The following is a 20,310-nucleotide window of genomic DNA, read 5'->3' as shown; positions in this document are numbered from 1 at the left end:
GAAGGAGAGCGAGAAGGAACTTAATCTTTAGGCTTCATTAGGCGACAGTACAGGAATTGGAATACACAAATGTATACTATTTATATCTGTAGTGTAGTGTATACTATTTAACGCCTTTAGTAAGTGTATTGCCATGTCGGAATCTGTTAACGATTTGCTCTCTGTTCCTCGGCAGACCAACGCAATAGAACAGCAGAACGATGACCTGGGGCAGGAAGAAGTTGTCCAGCAATGCATGAGGAATCAGCCATGGCTTGAAAAACTCTTCGACTCGTTCACTGACCTACTCACTCAAGCGCAGAGCAAGTGCGCGTGACCTAACAGATGACCGTTATCCACTATAACAAACACACAAAAACGAGATAACAGGAAGTCAAATCCTATATATATATATATAGATATATATATATATTAAAAAACAAAAAAAACACCATGAAGAAACAAAAAAAACTTAACTGACTCAAAAGATGAGAGAGATAGAGAGTAGGAGAACGATGTGCCAGGAAGAGAATGCAAAGCCTTTTATCCCGGACTTACTTTGTTGCCTCGGCAACGGGCTGAGGCAGTGAGCTCTGGGGATTGGATTATGTAAGTCTTGCTGGCCTCAACTTACATGACTTTTAGGCCTTTGAATAGCGAAACGTCTTTGTATCAAGATGGGTCTCTCTTTCTCTTGACTTCTGTCTTCTTCTTCCTCTGTTCTTTATCCTTTCTCCACCAGGAGAAGGTTTAGCTAACTGTAAGTTTTAATGTTTTATTGTTTTATTTTTACTTTCTCCACTCCCCTTGCCATCCCGTCATGAGCAATTTAACTTTATTTTTTTTGGCTCTGTCTTCTGCTCAGATCCGCTTCCAGTGACTGACATAGTCTGACAGGAGCAGGCAGGGTGAAAAATGCGAATTCTTATATATATTTTTTTTTTGCCCCTCATTATTTATTGGGAAGCATGTGTGTATGTGTTGTGAGTGTGGAAGAACCAGAGTCTCTGTTAATTGGGGAGGGGTGGAGGGCATTTAGATTTTGGATTAACAAATCTTCTTTTTTTTTTTTTTTGCTTAAAACTTTGGAATATAAATTGCTCCCCACTCCGAATATTTATTATAGCACGCCCATATTCCACTGATCTTATTTGTGATCCTTTTTCACAGCACTGTACGTTTGCTTTTTAAATTGAAAAGGTTTACATGTCTCTGAGATACTTAGCTCTTAACCAAATAGCTGCTAGAGAATTAGCTCAAATACAAAAGGCACTCCTTCTACCCCACTAAAATAGAAAATATATATTTAAAAAAATAAAATTCAAAAAATCAGTACTTTGTTTAGCAACGTCAGACCATGGACACTAACTGACATGACCACAAAATGACTTGTCCGTAGGGATCTGAGCTAAAACAATGTTTAGTGTGATTGCAAGCTCATCGTTTCTTACCCTGTTCCTGCATATGAATATTAGCAACATCAAAAGGGGCAGTGGTGCTGTACCATCTATAAAGATCTTTTAGATTGGGTGCATTTATGATCCGTAGCAGGTACAGTTTTTGTGCTGGGTTGTAATTTAAAACCGCACCTTCATCTTTAAGGCTGGCTGGAAAGGATGAGTATTTTAGTTTTGCCTGCAAGCAGCAAAATAAAGGTTTGTTAATCCAACATCAAAGAGGTGGGGTTTTGGTTGTTGTTTTTTTCAATATTTTTTTTTCTGGAGTCCACTGACTGTTTGCTATATATTCAGTATTCTTCTTGTTTCTGAGTTTTTTTCTTAATTTTTTTTTTGTTACATCCCATGATATAAATATAGTATTATATACCACGATAAATGTCTGATTGTTGGAATTTGGCACAGAGTGGCATTTGCTGGTTATTCAATTCCCTATTACTAATGGATGATTGGGAAAGACAATATTGCATTGTACATTGCTTTTTGACTTTTCTGGTGATGCCTTGCCAGCTGCTAAATGTTTATTGGCACATCCACTAGTACCAAGGGTAATGAGGTATTGCATTCTCTTGTCATCTGTTTATGCTCAAAAATATGCCCTGTCCTTACAGTACCTTGTCATATTTTATTTTACTTTGTTACCTATAGAATGTTGGCAAAGATTCATCTTTCTACCGTAGAGTCAATTTTTTTTTTTTCCATGTGTAATTTCATCTTGTTATGGGTAGATGGGAGTTGGGGTGAGGGGATCACTCCCTGAAAATTAGAAGGAAAAAAAATGTAAAAAAACAAACAAAACAAAAACAAAAAAAAAATAGATATTTTTTTAAAGTCATCATTCTAACCTTATTTAAACATTACTGCATAGTAAGTGTATACCCCATGCCCTTCCTTTTTTTAATTCTTGTTCTTAGATGAAATTTTAAAATCATATTTTCCCAGTATGTTAAAAGGAAGAATTTATCGGGGAAAACGAAAAACTTGTGTGTGTGTTTTTATTATTTTTTTTTAATTCTGTATATATTGTATAGGAAAAAAAAAATCTATGTACAATACTGTATTTGACTATATCTAATTGATAACAATGATAATGTTGCATAGGTGTGAAGTGTTCAGTATAACTGAACTTGAATTAGTATTTTGATCAGAAAAAAACCCCCCTTAGAACAGAGAAAAAAAAAAAGATGAAAAAAATTCTGAGGTATCGTTAAGTGAAATATTCTCCCTTCTTTTCTGCATTTGTCACATCTGATTTTTTTTTTCATCTGAAAATGTTTAAAAAAAAACACAAAACAAAAAAAAAAAGGAAAGCCAAGCTAAAAAAAAATTTACAGGATAACTTCCTCCTATTTGTACATGGTTAAACTTATTATCTTTGTTGTCACATAGGCTGTTTGTGTTTCAGAATTCTTTTTATTGCTAGCGTCTATGGCAGTTGATGTTGTTTCAATGCTCTTTGATCTTTGACATGCTTGTGCTTGTCAGATAAAAGGTGAGGAATTGTATAAAACCAAAAAACCCACTTCATGTGTTCCCTCTACGACAAAAATTTACCTTGTTTTGCTTACAGCCACGTTTTGCATAGTAAAATAAATAGCCAGATAGTTTTTAGCTCTTAAATTCAACATCAACTGTCACAGTCTGATTATTTTTTTTTTGCTTAATTACAACTTGCTCTGAATATCTGCAACATCCTCTGCTAGTTGAACAAGAGATATGACCTTTGTTTAGTCCATAAAATATTTTTTCTTTTTCTTTTTCCTTTTTTTTTGTTGGGATTTTGGTGCTAAATTTATATAATACATGGAACCGGTTAATATGTTTTGATATGAGAGGATCAGGATGTATAAACTTGGCCCTCTGCTTTCAACTCCACAAGAAACAAATCCCATCGAACGCAAACACAAGCAATGTGATTTTGAAATAGATGTATGTATTTTTTGCTTCTCTAATGCAGAAACTTGAAATAAAGCGCTCAGTACTTTGTGCAATGTCCTAAAACCTGCCAATCTCCAATGACTGTTATAACGGTGTTCATAATTATAAAAAACAAAAAACAAATAGCAAGTGTGGCGATCTCCATTGACATAAAATCTTTATTATCTGAGTACATAAAAATATGGGCTATAAAACTACAGTGAAGGTTCATTCAGCGCGTTTCATGCACCAAATGCATAAATGTAACAATAGGAAAACGCATTTCACAGTGTAGATCCATGTGCAGGTAATCTGTAATTACTCTTCTTCTGTTTGTGCTTTTTTTTTTATTATTATTCAGATTTTTATGTTATATAATTCAGAGTTTACTTATGCCTCGTTTCCACTGAGCGGTATGGTTCGAGTCAGTATGGTTTGGAAGGGTTAGAATGGTCCAGCCTATTCAGGTGAGCGTTTCCACTGCAAGTCGGACCGCCAGGGGGCTGTGGGGTTTAGACCAAATGCCTAGCGTGTCATTTGTCATGAGCATTGCCGTTTTCCAGTCCGCCAATCAATGGATTGTATAGTGTGATGCCAGTAGCTCCACCCTAACCGTACTGTGCCATTTCCTATGGACCTACATCTGAAGGGGGACCAGGAATGGTGCGGTTTGGTTCGGTTGTATGGGCCACTTTCATAATGGAAACACTCAAAATAGCGTACCAGACCGTACCGACCCGAACCACTCAGTGGAAACGGGACATTATTTGCTGCCTAAGAAAGACTAAGCCCCTTATGTAGTCAAAGACTCAATTAAAGGTGTGAACATGAATATTTGGCGAAAAAGAAATCTCACATCAGTCAGGAATCTATTGGATACAATTTTAATGTTATAGGACATATGAACCTAATATATTAATTAAGGTGGAGAGATTATCGGGAAACCATGGAAACCAAATTGAGTTAGAAGATACGTAAAATCAGAAAATCTCAACATAAAAGGTCATTTTTGGTTTAAAGACCTAAGAATAATAAATGACAGATGACAGATTATTATCACAGGTTATATATATATATATATATATATATATTTTTTTTTTCATGTGTATTTGGTATGATGTAATTTTTGCCGTGGCTTAAACTATGTTTTAGAAGAATACCAAAAAAAATACTAAATAAAACTGCGATGATTAAGATCCATGTTTGATAAATACTACGATATCATAGATGTTGTAGATCTACGGATAAATCTCAAGTTGTGCAATATCACACAGGGGATTTTGAAGACTGACCAATATTCGACATTTTAATAATTCTAGCACGTTTTATCATTTTAGTCCATTTCCCCCTGATTTTGGAATTAGGACTGAAATATTAATTCCCTTAAGTTTAATAAAAAACACAATAGTTATATGGAAAGTCTGCTGAATTCTCTGCCTGTCACATTTTTAATATATATATATATATATATTGCCAATTGCAGAGGTGCAAGGGTTATATGAAAGCGTAACGTAAACCATTTAATTGCGTACTACTCTATATATGTTTTATTCCTTAATTCCACATGCATAGCATTTTGCGAATATTGTGAATGGAACGGTCTTTCAGAGCTGCAGCGTATGGGGCGATTTTTTGCCTTTTTGTTTTGTATCAAAGTTTTTGATATCTAGAATGTAACATTGTTGTTGTTTTTTTTTCTTCAGCATTTGTACTAGAAGAGTTAGCTGATGCGCAAGAAACCACATATGACATAATTTTGATATCACCAGCTCTCCTCCAAAACCATCCCATAAAATCATTGGTTTATCCCATTCAGTAGTTTTAATGCTTACGTTTAAAATGTATGCCCTGACAGCTGCAGGGGATTGGCTTTATCTCTGGGGGATCTTATGTGTGTATACAACAATGCTGTAGTTTATTATATCTTACAAAATATCAAGAATTGAATATATATATATATATATATATATATATATATATATATATATACACACACCAAGTAAGTTGTGGTGGGGAAAAAGTGTGGATGAAAACTCCTTCCACCTGAAATAAGTGGATAGTTAATGCAATGTTAAACACAAATACACACACCAGACGAGCAATAAGACGTGTTTTTACCACAGAGATCTCACTTTAACAGTGCTCTCACTACGGCAAGGGATTCTGGGTAGGCATATGCAAATGAGCTCAACAAAGAACCACATTTTTGCCTCATAATTCCACTTTATACATGGATTACTTGGTTCAAAGCTGTTGTATACAGCAGACACATACTGCAAGGAATCCATGTATAAAGTGGAATTATGTGGCAAAAATGTGGTTCTTTGTTGAGCTCATTTGCGTATGCCTACTCAGAATCCCTTGCAGTAGTGAGAGCACTGTTAGTGAGATTTCTGTGGGAAAAGCAAGTTTTATGGCTTGACTGGTGTGTGTATTTGTGTTTAACATTGTATTATATATATATATATATATATATATATATATATAGTTAAAGGGACACTATAGTCACCAGAACAACTACAGCGTATTGAATTTGTTCTGGTGAGTAGAATCATTACCTTCAGGCTTTTTGCTGTAAACACGGTCTTTTCAGAGAGAATGCAGTGTTTACATTACAGCCTAGTGATAACTTCACTGGCCACTCCTCAGATAGCTGTTAGAGATCCTTCCTGGGTCATGGCTGCCTAAAATGCATCCAAACATTCAGTATCTCCTCCCTCTGCATGCAGACACTGAACTTTCCTCATAGAGATTCATTGATTCAATTCATCTCTATGAGGAGGTGCTGATTGGCCAGGGTTGTGTTTGAATTGTGCTGGCTCTGCCCCTGATCTGCCTCTTTGTCAGTCTCAGCCAATCCTAAGGGAAAGCACTGTGATTGGATCAGGCTACCACTTCTGATGAGGTCAACAGACTGCTTGTTTTCTTTTAGGCAAACAGCATGCAGAGTTACAGCTTCTGGCTTGAATACAGTAAGATTTTGCTTTATTTATGAAGGCATGAGGGTCCCAGGGGAGCTAGATGGTGGTTTTAACACTATAGGGTCAGAAATACATGTTTGTGTTCCTGACCCTATAGTGATCCTTTAAGGATGTTAGAGGTGAGCACAGAGCAGTGCATTTCAACCACTAGATGGCACTGTACGTTCCTTACTTTGCTGGATGTCGTCAGAGTATGTTAGGAGATCTAGGCATTAAAAGGACAACTAATACACTTCACAACTGTACATTTCTTTTTTCTTTTTTTTTTTTTTTTAATATATGTCAAATGATACACAATAGGGGTCTGTCTGCTAAACCAATTAAGACCAAATGTAGACAGAAATATAAAACCTAAACACTTCAGCAGAATTAAAGAATATTTTTCAGCTGGGCATGAAGTAACCAATCACAAGTGGTAAGAATGAAAGCTATGTGAAAAGAGCCAAAAATAAAATATGCATAACCTTTACTTTGGGCACTGGCATCAAATAAAATCGCTATAGAGAATAACAGCAAAAACAGATGTAAAATATAACTTTTACAAAATAGCCTGTTAAAAAAACAAAAATAGTTCTAATATTTCAGCAGTTATAAAATGGATTAACAATGTGCGATTTGTTTTTTAAACTACTATTGGTGCCAAAGGCAAAAAGTAGTATTTTTAATGTCCTGGTTTTGGGGGGGGGGGGGGGTGTTGTTTCCCATTTCCCATAATTTTTTTTTTTTTTTTTTTTTATATTTCCAGTTTAGGGTATAACTCCCAAAATTTAAATTTGGAAAGAACTCTACAGTATGGGGGACATATGTTATAAACCTACCCCCCTTATAAGATCATTAAGAGCAGCCTGATAATTTTTTCTTTCTCACTGTTAACTTTTTTCATTACCGATGTATCAATCATTCTGCCATTGTTACAGAGCAGAACAGCTTCCTTACAAAGACTTCTCATTGAGCTGCATTGGGAAGTCTGTAATTGGACAGCCACAGAAAGTGTGGGCGGGGTTAGAAGGGGAGGGCTTGCAAAGGCTGCAGACAAGAGAACTGCAACTTTTTCAACTGTTTTTAAAAATAGCCCCAATAATAAATGCCTGCATGTTTTCATTGGTGGTATATTTACTAAATCGTGATTTTGAAAACTTTTTTTTTTTTTGTATTTAAGCCGTGGAGTGTCCCTTTAGCACTTGGTTGTTATAGGAGATCTTTCATTGTGAATTTATTGATCACTTCATTTTAGGTGATGTTCCTTACAGCATGACACTCTGTTACTAGGAAGACTGGTTTTCTGTTTTATGTGGTTCAGTAGCTAAGCTTTCATTATGAAATTTGGTGACAATTCTACCATTAAAGCACGTTTTAGAGTCACACAAGGAAAAGGGAGGCAGACTGACTGTAATAGGTGTACGATTATAGGAATGTGTCGACTACATTGGGTCAGTCAAGGTCATCTTTTGATTGTGTTAAACATGGTGCACATGCCAGACCTCACAGAAACCCTATTTAGTTACGGTTGTAATTATTCCCAGCCACCACTGTTCAAGCAGGCACTTATTCTAAGTCAAACTATGTTAAAACAGCACCAAAAAGGGTCTCAGTCAGGACAGGATTAAAAGCATCAAACTAGCTCACACTTGTACTCTGCAATCGTGGTAGAAAAACAGCTGTAGCATATAGTAATTATTTTTTTTATTTCCCAATTTAAATTCTCCATTTGTTTCGCTTTACTTTTACTGCAGATTAAAACAGCCCCAGTTACTTTGGCTTCAATTAAATAACTAGCGCAATCATTTATTGCTTCTTTTTCCATATTTTCTATAAAAAGATGTCCTATATTGAAATCATTATTAGATCTACAGTGGCAAGGAATTCCAAAAATGTCTAGTAAAACCAGCTTTATCTTTTCACATTTACCTTTAATACAATAAATGCAGTATGCATAGGAATTATCCAAGAAGATAAAAATGCAGAATATGTCCCTTTCGGTGTTACTTTCTTACTGAGAAAGTTTCACGTTAGCCCAGAAATAAAAGGCGTTCATACAAAGCCACATCTCTCAAATCCACTTTAGAAATTACAGCTCATGTACTCCAAGTTATTCATGACTTTATATGGTTATAAACAGTGATCCTTTGCGTTTGGCTCACCCTCAAATCGAATGCTACAACAATAGTGAAGCAGACCTTTCTGCATCTTGTAAGAACCAGCTAGCAGGCAAGGGAATACTAATTCTAGTTTATGTTGCCAGCTATAGCTAGTTTGACCATCACAACATCTGCTGGACATTTTCCATGATCCTGGGCCATACCCATGGCAAGGACAACTGGGCATTAAGGGAAATGTAGAGTCCAAACTGTATAGCTAAACCAGATTCTAGGAGATTGTATATTGGATGTCTAAATTACATATTGTAGTGTATACTATTCAATGCATGAAACAGACAATTTGACAACTATAGATCTTCCGAAAAGCAAAAAAAAAAAACCAAACAAAAAATAGTTCTAGTTTAAATACCAACATTTAAAATAAAAATAAAAAAAAAATTAATTCTATTCTGGGTACAATCAATAAATGAAGTATCTTGTTAATGTCATGTTGAGTGTTTTCTGGTTTTAGAATTCTTATACATGCCTTGCCATGCCTTATAATGTTATAAAATAGTTTTGTTGTTTACTTCGTATTATTTTTTTTTAATATATATATATATCGCTTGTCTAGAGAAAATTACAACATAGGTAGCGGAGTGGGGACAATAACATTAACTAGCATCAGATGAGCTATTTTTTAATCTTCAGATCTGCTATATTCGATATTCCAATTCTACTGGCTGTTTTCACGATTATTGTTAAACTGTGCAGATCCTTTACCCTTGGCTTAGGGGGGGGAAAATGTATCAAACGTTTTGAGTTTTGTCTTTTTTATATTAAAGTGTTCCTCAGAATCCATCATTTAAGCTTATATGCTCTGTTGTATATATATAAAATAATATAGTGATGGGTTAAACAAGGGGCGACCGGTTTTAAAGCTATATCTTCCAAGGCTGGCAAAGTATTCACAACATCTAAGGAGCTACGTTTTGGCCTGTTTGGCCCAGTTCTTAAGATTGTCTGTCACTGATGGAGAACTGTTTAATGTACGTATTCAGTTAATTTCTATTTGTATTTGTTAGTGTTGGGAAGCACAGGGAACAGCCAAAATCTTGGTAAGACATGTTCTTGTGATTTGGAAATCAGTATCCTAAAGTCTGGACCATGGGTTCAAGGTCAAACTTTCAAATGAATTACATAAAAATAAAAAAATCTTGTTTACACACTTGTACTTAAAACTTTTTGGTCATTAATAATAAGGAAAAAAAACTGATTTCAAACTGACTTTGTAAGTAGTAAAAATAATAATAATAATAATAATAATAATAATGGGTGTATAAAGTATTTAAATAAGTGAAATAATAAGAATTTTAAAAAAATAAAATGCATTCGCCAAATCTTCATGAGGTAAAACTGTCACCCCCAAAACATTGTCTAGTGGGGACTTTTTATTTTTAAGTCATTAGCTTGGTTGGAAAAAAAATTTAAAAAATAGAAAGAAAATGAAAGAAAATCGGGACATTTATTTCTCTGTCCATGTTACCAAATGTATTTCTCACCTAAAACCATAACTACCCTCTTCCCGCGATCATGATACGGCCCCTTTATTTTTATGTGTCCTACTCTAAATCTTTTTTTACATGGTGTACTGCGTGTAAGTTGTTCTTGCCTCAAAGGTATTGTTACAATATTTGAATTTGTGTTCCTGTATGGATGTTATTATATATTTTTATCGTTAATTAGTGTCTGACGTTTTTTCTCTCAATATGTACAACTCACATTGTATAATGTGTACACAAAGGAAAAAAAAAAACACTTTTCTTTGCATCTTTTTTTCTCTGACTGTTTTCTTTCCTACGTATAATTTGTGGTGTCCTGACCAGCTTTTACAATTTCTTGTTGTGGATGGCTGGGAAAGACATTGGCCATTACTATAACTGGTAAAAAAAAAAAAAAAACATTGTTTTACTTCAGACATTCCACGGTTGGCAAGGCTGGCGGTTTTATGAGGCAGTGGGAGTGGCTTATAATTCTGCTCCTTTTGTCACAAGCCCCATCCTCTTTCTTCATCTTCACACTGACAGCAAAGGCCCGTGTTTGATCACTCACAGTCTACAGTTCCTATCATTTTATATCCATTTAAAGGGACATAAGGAGACCAACATAGTTTTAGTCATTAAAGCGATAATGCATCCAAAAATATGCAAAAAAAATGTGCAGTTAAAAAAAAAAAAAAAAAAAGTAATAAAAAATATAGATTTTTCAAGATGCTACACTTGAACAGGAAGTGTCAATTCCTGGAAGACTTTTCCCTGACCATCCTCAGGAAACTGATAGCAGTCTTTGGTACTAGCCATCTATAGATAGTTTGCTTGACAGTTTTATGAACTAGGCCAGGCATAGGCAACCTTCCGCACTCCAGATGTTTTGGACTACACCTCCCATGATTCTTTGCTAGCATTATGGGTGTAAGACCTTTTGACAAGGGGCAGGTTTTTATTTGCAACAATTCTGCAAACGGTAAAATTTCACTTTGAACTGGGAGAGTGACTGCAGGTTACATTCGTCAATACAACCATGCAAAGTTCTCATAGCACTGGTCCCATTAAGACAATGCACACCTCAAGTGGCACCAATCAAACTTGCATTCCTTAGTGAAAATCCATTAGAAATATTGAAACAACTCGATCAAGGTGTATGTATACGGCTGAAGGAGCCTGTCATATACTAAAGGTAGAACGAGTTACATTACAAATCTATTTAATTTACTACTAAATGAAAAGATTATTATATACAAAATAGCATTGAAGATACAGTTGTCCTTTAATCCTTAGGGGGAAAGAAAAAACGCACCAGGTACTTTTATTTTTTTTTTTTCAATTTATAGTTTATTCATTTTTTTTCATTGTTACAAATACACAGGGTAATTTTATATGTTTAATGCCCAAGAGGTATTGGGCAAAAAAACAGATAACACCCCGACGTCCCCATCCCATAGCCAAGTTGTTGTGTTTTTTTGTTTGTTTGTTTTTTCTGGGTATTCAATAAAGTACGTCATCAAAGTGTGCGTTTTTACCCTTGAAGAAGCAACATTGGATTTATCTTACTTCTGTTATTGCAGACAAAGGCTCTGCAGACGCTCCTAGACGGATATGTTTTAATGTGTTCCTATGTGGATTGACTTAAGTCTATTTTCCATATGTTGACTCTTGAATTTTCCAGGAAGGTCTTATTACATTGTGGAAATGTTGGTGCCACCGGTGGTTGTGGAAAAATTGGCACTCCAAAGCTGACACTTTTTCCCATTCACTTATGGGACCTCTTCGGTGTTTAAATGACAAATATCTCAAATACTAAAGTACACCTTCAGAATTAATGATACAGGCCCAGGGTACTGTTTTGGTCAACACTAACAATAAACCGTTGTCATTCAGTTACCTCAAAATAAACAATTGTAGGAATTACTGGGCAGGGTGTTTTATTGGAAACCCAGCAGTGAATACAACACACCAAAGTTATAACACGTCATCATGTACATGAAAATTATACAAGTAATAGTTTGCTTCCTTAGAATATGAACATCAGCGGTGCAGACATCCGAGAACCTGGAAATACAAGATCCTCTTGTTATAAGAAGAATTCGGTGACTTACAGTTCAGATACCAAACTAGTTTTATTTATTTAATTTGTTTAACTGCTGCTTCTTTAATAATGGCAAAATAGTCAAATCCACCTTGTCTGGGGGGAAAAAAATACATCTGCATTTAAAGATACATGTCATTCTATTCTGTGCACGGGAGGTCTGACACAAAATCCCACTTAAATAGGCATAGTAAGACAACAGTGTATATGTATAAATGCAGTGCAGTCAGATCTTTAATTTTTTTTCAAAATTTTGTTATGCTGCAGCCTTAGCTACGATTGATTCAATTATTTTTTTTCACATCAATCTACATTCAATAACCCATAACAAAGCAAAAACATTGTTAAAAAAAACCATTGCAAATGTATTAAAAAGAAAAAAACGGAAATAGCACATTGATACAAGTATTTTGACCCTTTAAGTAACATTTTAAGTCTAGCTTGGATGTATCCCAGCTCTCACTTTTGAGATGTTTCTACACTTTGAGTAAAGTCCACCTGTGGCAAATCAATTCAATCGGACATGTTTGGAAAGGCGCACACCTTTCTATACAAGGTCTCACAGCTGTAAAAAACAAGCCATGAGGTCAATGTAACTGCCGGCAGAGCACAGAGACAGGATTGTGTTGAGGCACAGATCTGGGGAACATTTGGCTGCATGGAAGGTTCCCAAGAGCATGGTGGCCTCCATAAGTCTTAAATGGAAGAACTTTGGAACAACCAGGACTCTTTCTAGAGCTGACTGCCCAGCCGCACTGAACAATTGGGGTGAAGGTCACTCTTGTTGAGCTCCAGAGGTCATAAATGGAGATTGAGGAAACTTCCAGAAGGACAACCATTACTGCAAAACTCCACCTGTCTGGCCTTTATTGACAGAAGCCTCTTCGTATTGAAAAAGGTATGAAAACCTGCTTGGAGTTTGCAAAAAAAATCACCTAGAGGACTCCCAGTCTGAGGAAATTTGATGAGCTTTGGAGTACCTGGACCTTTTTCTTATCGAAGAGTGAACATGAGACCTGAACTCTGTGGACCAGATGAAACCTTTGCTGTGCTTCCTGATGGCATAAACACATGGAAGTTAAGAAGGACAGACTAGAGGCTGTGACCTCATGTACCCAGTAAGCATACCAACCAAGTGTCCCTATTTGAGAGGGACAGTCCCTTTTGTGGACCCAAGTCCATCCGTCGCCCATTCCTATCCTTTTGTCCTTTTTTTCCCGGAGCTTTATATTGTTAGTCTGTGAGAGTGTATAAAATAATAATAGACCCATTAATGTGTCTTTAACCTGCAATAAATGTGTTTAGAAATCAGTCTGTGTAAATAAGATACACTGTAATTGTTCCAAGTTACATTTTTGTTGTATAAATTGTTATTAGAACGTTACCTAAAATTTCTCAGAACAGCCCACCGCTGGCCACACTCCCACTCAAACCACTAAAATGAAGTTGTCCCTTTTTTTCCATTTGAAATGTGGGGAGCTATGAGTAAGAAGGAAGTAGTTTAGACATGGGGAGCTGGGAAGGACAGCCATAAATGGCAGAATGTTACACAAAGGTTGTTTAATTCTTTATTTTTTTTTTTAAACAATACAGATTTGGGCATGCTAAAAATACATATAAATATTCAGGCCAAAAGCTGCAAAATGCATAAATGTGTTAGTGGCGAGAGTAATTACTATCCACAAAGGCAAGGTGCAACAGGTTTTATTGTTAGGCATCTCGGGCACCAGGCGGGCAGCAGGGACGAGGCTTATATTGTATTACCCAGGACTGCCCACGTAAAAGGCTTTAAAATAAAACAAAGTGGTTTTCTTGGGTTTAGAGTGATCATTAAGACACATCTTCTTTTCCTAACAAATGTCTTTCTATATAAAGTTAAATTCTATTTTTGCCAGTCAGAACGTTAATATCTGATACGCACTAAACCCTTCTCTAACAAACTATTTAATCCCCCTACTTTAACCCTTTGTGTCACTATACCCCACTCCCTCTAGCATGTAAGCTCATCGAGCAGGGCCCTCAACCCCCTCTGTTCCTGTACGTCCAGTGGTCTGATCTCAATTATGTGTCTGTTAGTCCACCCATTGTACAGCGCTACGGAACTTGTTGGCGCTATATAAATAATACAATAATAATAATAATAACTAAGATATTGTGACAGTGATTGGACAGTTAGTCACAACAGCTAGAGCGCCAAAGTTTATTTACCGCCCCTTCAAAATACCCTCCTCTGTGCCTGTTAATTAAATAATGTAAAAAGTAAATCGGATCAATGAGGGTAAAGAACAAGCAAAAATAGTTTTTTTTCACTGCAAATCATTGTTTAGGGAATTAGCCCCAATGTATACAGTGCAAAGCAATTCCAATCTCTGACAGCAGGGGGCGATATGCCATAGTCATTCTTGATCCAGTGGGACAATACACTAAACAAAATAATGACAATTTAATTGAACATTTTAAGCTAATGGAACTAGCATTTGTGATTCCCTTTGTCAGTTTTCTATTGTGAAATAAACCCCAAAGCATTGACGAATTAATTGAAAAATTTGCGTTGCTAAGCTGCCAAAAAATAATAAAATTTAAAATAAAATTCCTTAACTTGCTTGGCTCTTTCAACGTAGCTTTGCCTCTCTCTTTTATCAACACCGCTGTTTAATGCTGTTAGGCTTTTAAAGTGACACGTTTTGTGATCTACAAAGCTATTTTCTGTTACATATGTAAGTAGTTTAAGTACAATGTTTAAACCAGATGATGCTCCCATCTATCACTGCCACTGCTGTATTCTGCCACCGGTGGTGTGTCTGCTTACACAGTGGCATCTGTAGGAGAGAGAGGCAAGATAAATGTACCAAAACCTCTCTATCCACTGCAGCACCATTTTCCACATCAGCCATTGTATTGCGTTCCTGTTGCGTTTCAGTGTATTCTAGAGCAAAATGGGATAGAGGACTGTGTGATTGTGTAATTACATGGTGTAATAAGCTTGTAATTTATGTTTACTTTTTTTTTTGTCCTTGGGATAGGTACCCCAAGCTCTCTCCCCCACCCACTACCCAATCCTGCCTCTCCCCGATTATTGTTTTTGAATGATACACTCTCCATTCTTGGAACTGTGGCTCATTTTTATAGTATTATAAAAATATACTGGATACCTAATTTTATCAAGTCTCTTTCCCTAGTCATAGATATCCCACCTCCTTTTGCCAATATATTTTATTAAAATCCTCTGTCCGTACTCCCACATCTGATGCTCGCCTTCAAGACTTCTCCAGGGCTGCACCTTTTCTGTGGAACTCCCTTCCCTTCTCCGTTAGACTTTCACCGACTCTCCACTCATTCAAAAAAATCTTTGAAAACACACTTCTTCAGGAAATCTTATCATCTAAACTGCTGGCGGGTTTTTATCCCCTTCACCCCCATGACTCCTCTCCAGCAACTGTCAAAAATAACCTACTAAGTTCTCAGTGAATACTTTTCTAGCAACCTCTTTCATTACCCCTACTTATACCTTTTTGTGTCATTTTAACCCACTCCCTCTAGCATGTAAGCTCATTGAGCAGGGCCCTCAACCCCTCTGTTCCTGTACGTCCAACTCGTCTGGTTACAATTATGTATCTGTTGGTCCACCCATTGTACAGTGCTACGGAATTTGCTGACGCTTTATAAATAATAATTCAAATAACGCTCTTTCGGCATTCCTCACCTCTCTTCCTGTTGCAATGCTCCAATCCAATGCTTCTCCTTACCTTGGAGGGTAAAAACTAAAGGATTGTTGGAACACTGTTAACGGTGACTGGTGATAAACTGTATCAGGTGCTAATTTGGCCTAAAATTTTGACAAAATCTTTTAAATCCCATAATTTTACACTTTAGTAAATAACGTAATAATGTAGTATTTGTACATATATATATATATATATATATATTATATATGTATTAAGGCCTTTTGGCCTGTAATTGTGGGAGGGGCGTATGACACACCTCTTCCCTACTTAAGGGACACCCCTTACCTGGCTCCATATCGTTCAAGGTCAGCGCTGCATCATTTCCACTTCCGGGTCATCCAGACGCCATTTTACCTGATTACTCCATGAGGTTTTTTAAGCAGAGCTGTGTCAGGAATCCAGCCACAGGCTTTTCCGGCCTACCACCTTCTTTCTTCAATCCATCGCCGTGGATGGTGTCCAAGTGATTCACAAACTGTAAGTCAACCTACCCGTTATGCCAGGCATCAGTCCCACGGCACCATTCACGGGTCAGGTCCTCACTTTACAGCTGCATTTTGTCTAAGTCTGTTCTAAAACCATTGCATGTTCATGCATATCATTCGTTTAAACCCCCTACCGGTCTTTGGGTGTACTACAGGCTTCTTAGACATTATTGCATTTCATGTACAAACCAACGAACCACTGCATTTTCGCCTACACACTGACCCCTACCGGTCATTCAGTGTACTACAGGCTTCTCAGACATTATTGCATTTCATGTAAAAACCAACCTTGCTTCATTTAAACGATTGTCATTTCGGTTTGTGTTTTCTGGTCGGCACTTATTCATAGTATATTCTATGCACGATTGCTGTTCGCATTAAAATGCATACGGTTAAGCTATTCATGCTAACTTCTGTCTCACTTCATACTAAGATTCGGTTATTCTGCTATGTATTCACATAGATCTTTTTCGTGAGTTACATTTCATCATTTCATGTATTTACATTTCGTTAAAAAGTTGCTTGGTTAAATAGACAGACCATTTTCATGCTATTTTTAAGGTATCACTTATTACATCAGGGTATGAAACCAGCTAACATTTCTGTATAGACATTGGACTCCCACGCTTACTGGAGTTTTTTTATTTTTATTTATAATTATCCATTTCATTACAATTAAATCACCCTACGTTACAGGCCTCATTTCTTTGTTGTTAACCATGACACAAGGATTTAATTCCTTTTCATGCATACTCGGGTTGAATCACACGTACTGATCCAACCAATCATACGTTTCCTACACAGTAATCGGTTAAACTTTCAAATACTTATTTTACACGATCTTAGGTTGTCTATTTTGTTTCAGTTTGCTTATTATATATATATATATATGGTTTTAATAATAATAGTTATTTTATTTTACAATGCAGATATTACATGTATATTACTGTTATGGTTAGCCTACATTACGGCTCCTTTTTCTGTCATGCTCGTACGACATACCACGAGTTCAAGGACACGGTCCTATTTTCAAAGAGTATAATGGAGATATGATGTTATTACAATTACATGGCACTAACTATTCAGGCCATTTCTTATCATAATCATACGATATACCACGAGTATATAAGAACACGGTCCTACCTTCCACAGAGGGTTTCGGGTTGAATCACACGCATTGGTTCAACCACTCATACGTCACGTTACAACATTTTCTGCATAGATTGTCATTTCACATAATTTCACATGGCATTTACAAACTCAGGCCTTTTCTTGACACACTCAGACGACGTAACACGAGTATTCAAGAACACGGCATATACGTCTCACAAGACTTTCGGTTTTTGAATCACACGTTCTGGTTCATACATTCAAACGTCACTTTACAGCAACATTTATGATTCTGCATATTGTCATTTCACATTAAAAAGTCCCTTGCATTCCCAGATCAGTTTAGTGACATGCATATCATCTGATCACCTTCCATATATACACATTACACGGCCAATCCCCTGCTGCCAGGTATCGGACTCAGCGTAACGCTTCTCACCAAGCATGGGCAGTCATGTCACTATCATACTCATAGATTTTACACCTCCCACACATACTGCTAGAAGCCCTAATCCCAGCCTATACAGATTACACAGGTCTCACAGGATCCATTCTCACTCTATCCCTTTTTAGGTTTATCCAGGTTTTCATACCTGTCGAATCTCAAAACTTCATACATACTACCAGGTACGTAAGCCTGCTCACGTTGTAATTCACATACGTTTCATTCTTCTAGGCCATAGAGTACTGGCAAGTTAGGGGTATAGGCCCAAATAGGTACCTCCCTTCTTGGCATTTCTGCCTATCGTTTAGTGGTCCGCGAGGCCAACACCCCGCCTCAACGTTTCGGAGGCAAACGCCATCGGGCCACACGTGAGTTAGCCGCCTCGCAATATTATAGAGAGGGCCTCACCTGTCACTCCCTCCCCGTTTTCTTTTACTATCACCGAGAGGCCTACGATTCCTGCCACTACGACGGGTGGCCTCAATAACCCCTCGCGCCAACTCATAGACAGAGCCTCTCATAGCCACTTGGCAACTAGCAGGGCCTCACCTGTCACAAAACAAGATTAATTTTTCGCCTTTCAGGCCTAGTTAGCCTGCCAGTATCACCCCTGGGGAATCGGTCACTACACCCCTTACCATGGCTGGGTCGGCCGCTGCGACCCCTCCAGCACTGGTTGAGTTGCAATCACTTTCTCCAGCCATCTGTTTCAGGGCACATGCTAAATCTGTGTCCAAATAAAATGTATCCCAAAACTATACTTAACATCAATAAACATTTCTGTACTTACGACATTACTGCCACATCATCCATCTAGACATTTGGTGGAATTCATTATCTCTGGTCTATCAGAAGGATTCACACAGGCCTCATACACATGCCTTCCGGAATCCTGGAATGTCCTAATTTACAATCCGCACAACAAACCCTACAGCGGTGGAGACACTCAGCCAGGAAGTGGCAGAGGACTTCCTATGGGGGCCCTTCCAGTCCCCTCCGTTCACCACATGGCGGACAAACCCCATCGGTATTGTCACGGGGAAATCTTCTCACAAACAGAGACTTATCATTGATCTATCAACACCTCACACCTCTGCCACTCCTAGTCTGAACTCCCTCATACCCCCTGCAATATTCCACCATAGATCACGCCATTACGGCTATCATGCAGGCAGGGGCCGGAGCATGGCTCAGTAAGACTGATCTCACAATGCTTTCAAGTTACTGCCTATCCACCCTACACTGTGTCACCTGCATGGTATCAAGTGGGCAGGGAACTACTATTTTGCTCACGTTTAACATTTAGGTTCCAAAGTAGTCCGGCCATTTTAGACGTATTCGCCAAAACCCTATGCTGGTTTTATTAAATATAGCCAGATGCCCTACAGTTATACATTATCTGGATGATTTCTTACTGGTCGAGGAGAATATTTCCCCTCCCAGTAGCCTAAAAGAAACCATCAGTCTATTCGAACAGGTGGGTGTCCCAGTCTCCTCCACCAAGACTGAAGGACCAGATACCTTCATCACATTCCTCGGTATCATACTAGACTCAGCCACCATGCAAGCTAGCCTGCCACGCCCAAGGTAGAAAACATTCTGATCAACATAATCTCTACATACAACTCGGTACTTGCAACCGCAAGAATTACAGTCTCTGCTTGGGTCACTGAATTTTGCCATTCGCATCATACCTCAAGGCCGGGCTTTCATCTCACAACTCCTTTACATGTTTCCCACTTTTAGACATGATGGACACAGGTCACCCCTGGATACCCAAGCCACGGCAGGCGTAATTATGTGGAGAAAATTTTTAACCACCTTGAATGGTAAAAGCATGTTCCTTCCAAAATTGTCTGACTCCTCACCTACCATTTGGTCAGACGCAGCGTCTACCACAGGTTTTGCAGCAATTTTTCAGGAACGAATGGCTTTGGGGCAGCTGGCCTTCAGAAGTTCAGGACCTGGAGGGTTTTTCCACTACCTCAGCTCTGTTTGAGATATATATCCCATCGTGACGGTTGCCGTGGCATGGGTGCATTTATGGGCAGGTTCGTCTGTACGTTGCTACTCAGACAACCAAGTAACTTGTCACATTATAAACAAGGCCGATCCAAATCACTGACTATTATGAGATTCTTGAGGAAACTCACTTGGCTGGCTGCATGTCATAATTTTCTCTTGTTTTGTATTCATGTTCCAGGTGTATGTAACACTGCTGCTGACAATTTGTCTCGCTTTAATTTCCAGGCTTTTCGTCAAATACTCCCGTCAGCCGCACTCACAGCCACGAACACCCCACTATTCCACCATCTAGTAATGGACTAGATGCTATTATGCAACATAGCAGAACATTGTCCCAATTAGCACTGTCTACTAATACCCGGGAAACTTACGATAGAGCTTTCATTTGATTTAAAGATTCCTTTCTGAACACATCTTACAACCTTTCATCGTGACATCCTGGTTGGGCTTTGCTTCTTTTTGC

General features: G+C 37.6%; 1 protein-coding gene across 2 annotated transcripts in view; it reads left to right on the top strand.

The window, feature by feature from the left end:
* PRR12 (proline rich 12) overlaps positions 1-403 on the top strand; it is a 104,609-nt gene extending 104,206 nt beyond the window's left edge. For both annotated transcript variants that reach the window (XM_063435775.1, XM_063435774.1), the window contains one exon: positions 176-403. In XM_063435775.1, coding sequence (XP_063291845.1) covers positions 176-316 — 141 coding nt within the window. In that variant the 3' untranslated portion in view covers positions 317-403. The remainder of the gene's footprint in view (positions 1-175) is intronic.
* The last annotated feature ends 19,907 nt before the right edge of the window (positions 404-20,310 follow it).

This window comes from Pelobates fuscus, chromosome 11, assembly GCF_036172605.1.
Source record: "Pelobates fuscus isolate aPelFus1 chromosome 11, aPelFus1.pri, whole genome shotgun sequence".
Taxonomy (NCBI): domain Eukaryota; kingdom Metazoa; phylum Chordata; class Amphibia; order Anura; family Pelobatidae; genus Pelobates; species Pelobates fuscus.
The sequence above is the reverse complement of the archived record's forward strand: the minus strand, read 5'-3'. Positions and strand labels throughout refer to the sequence as shown.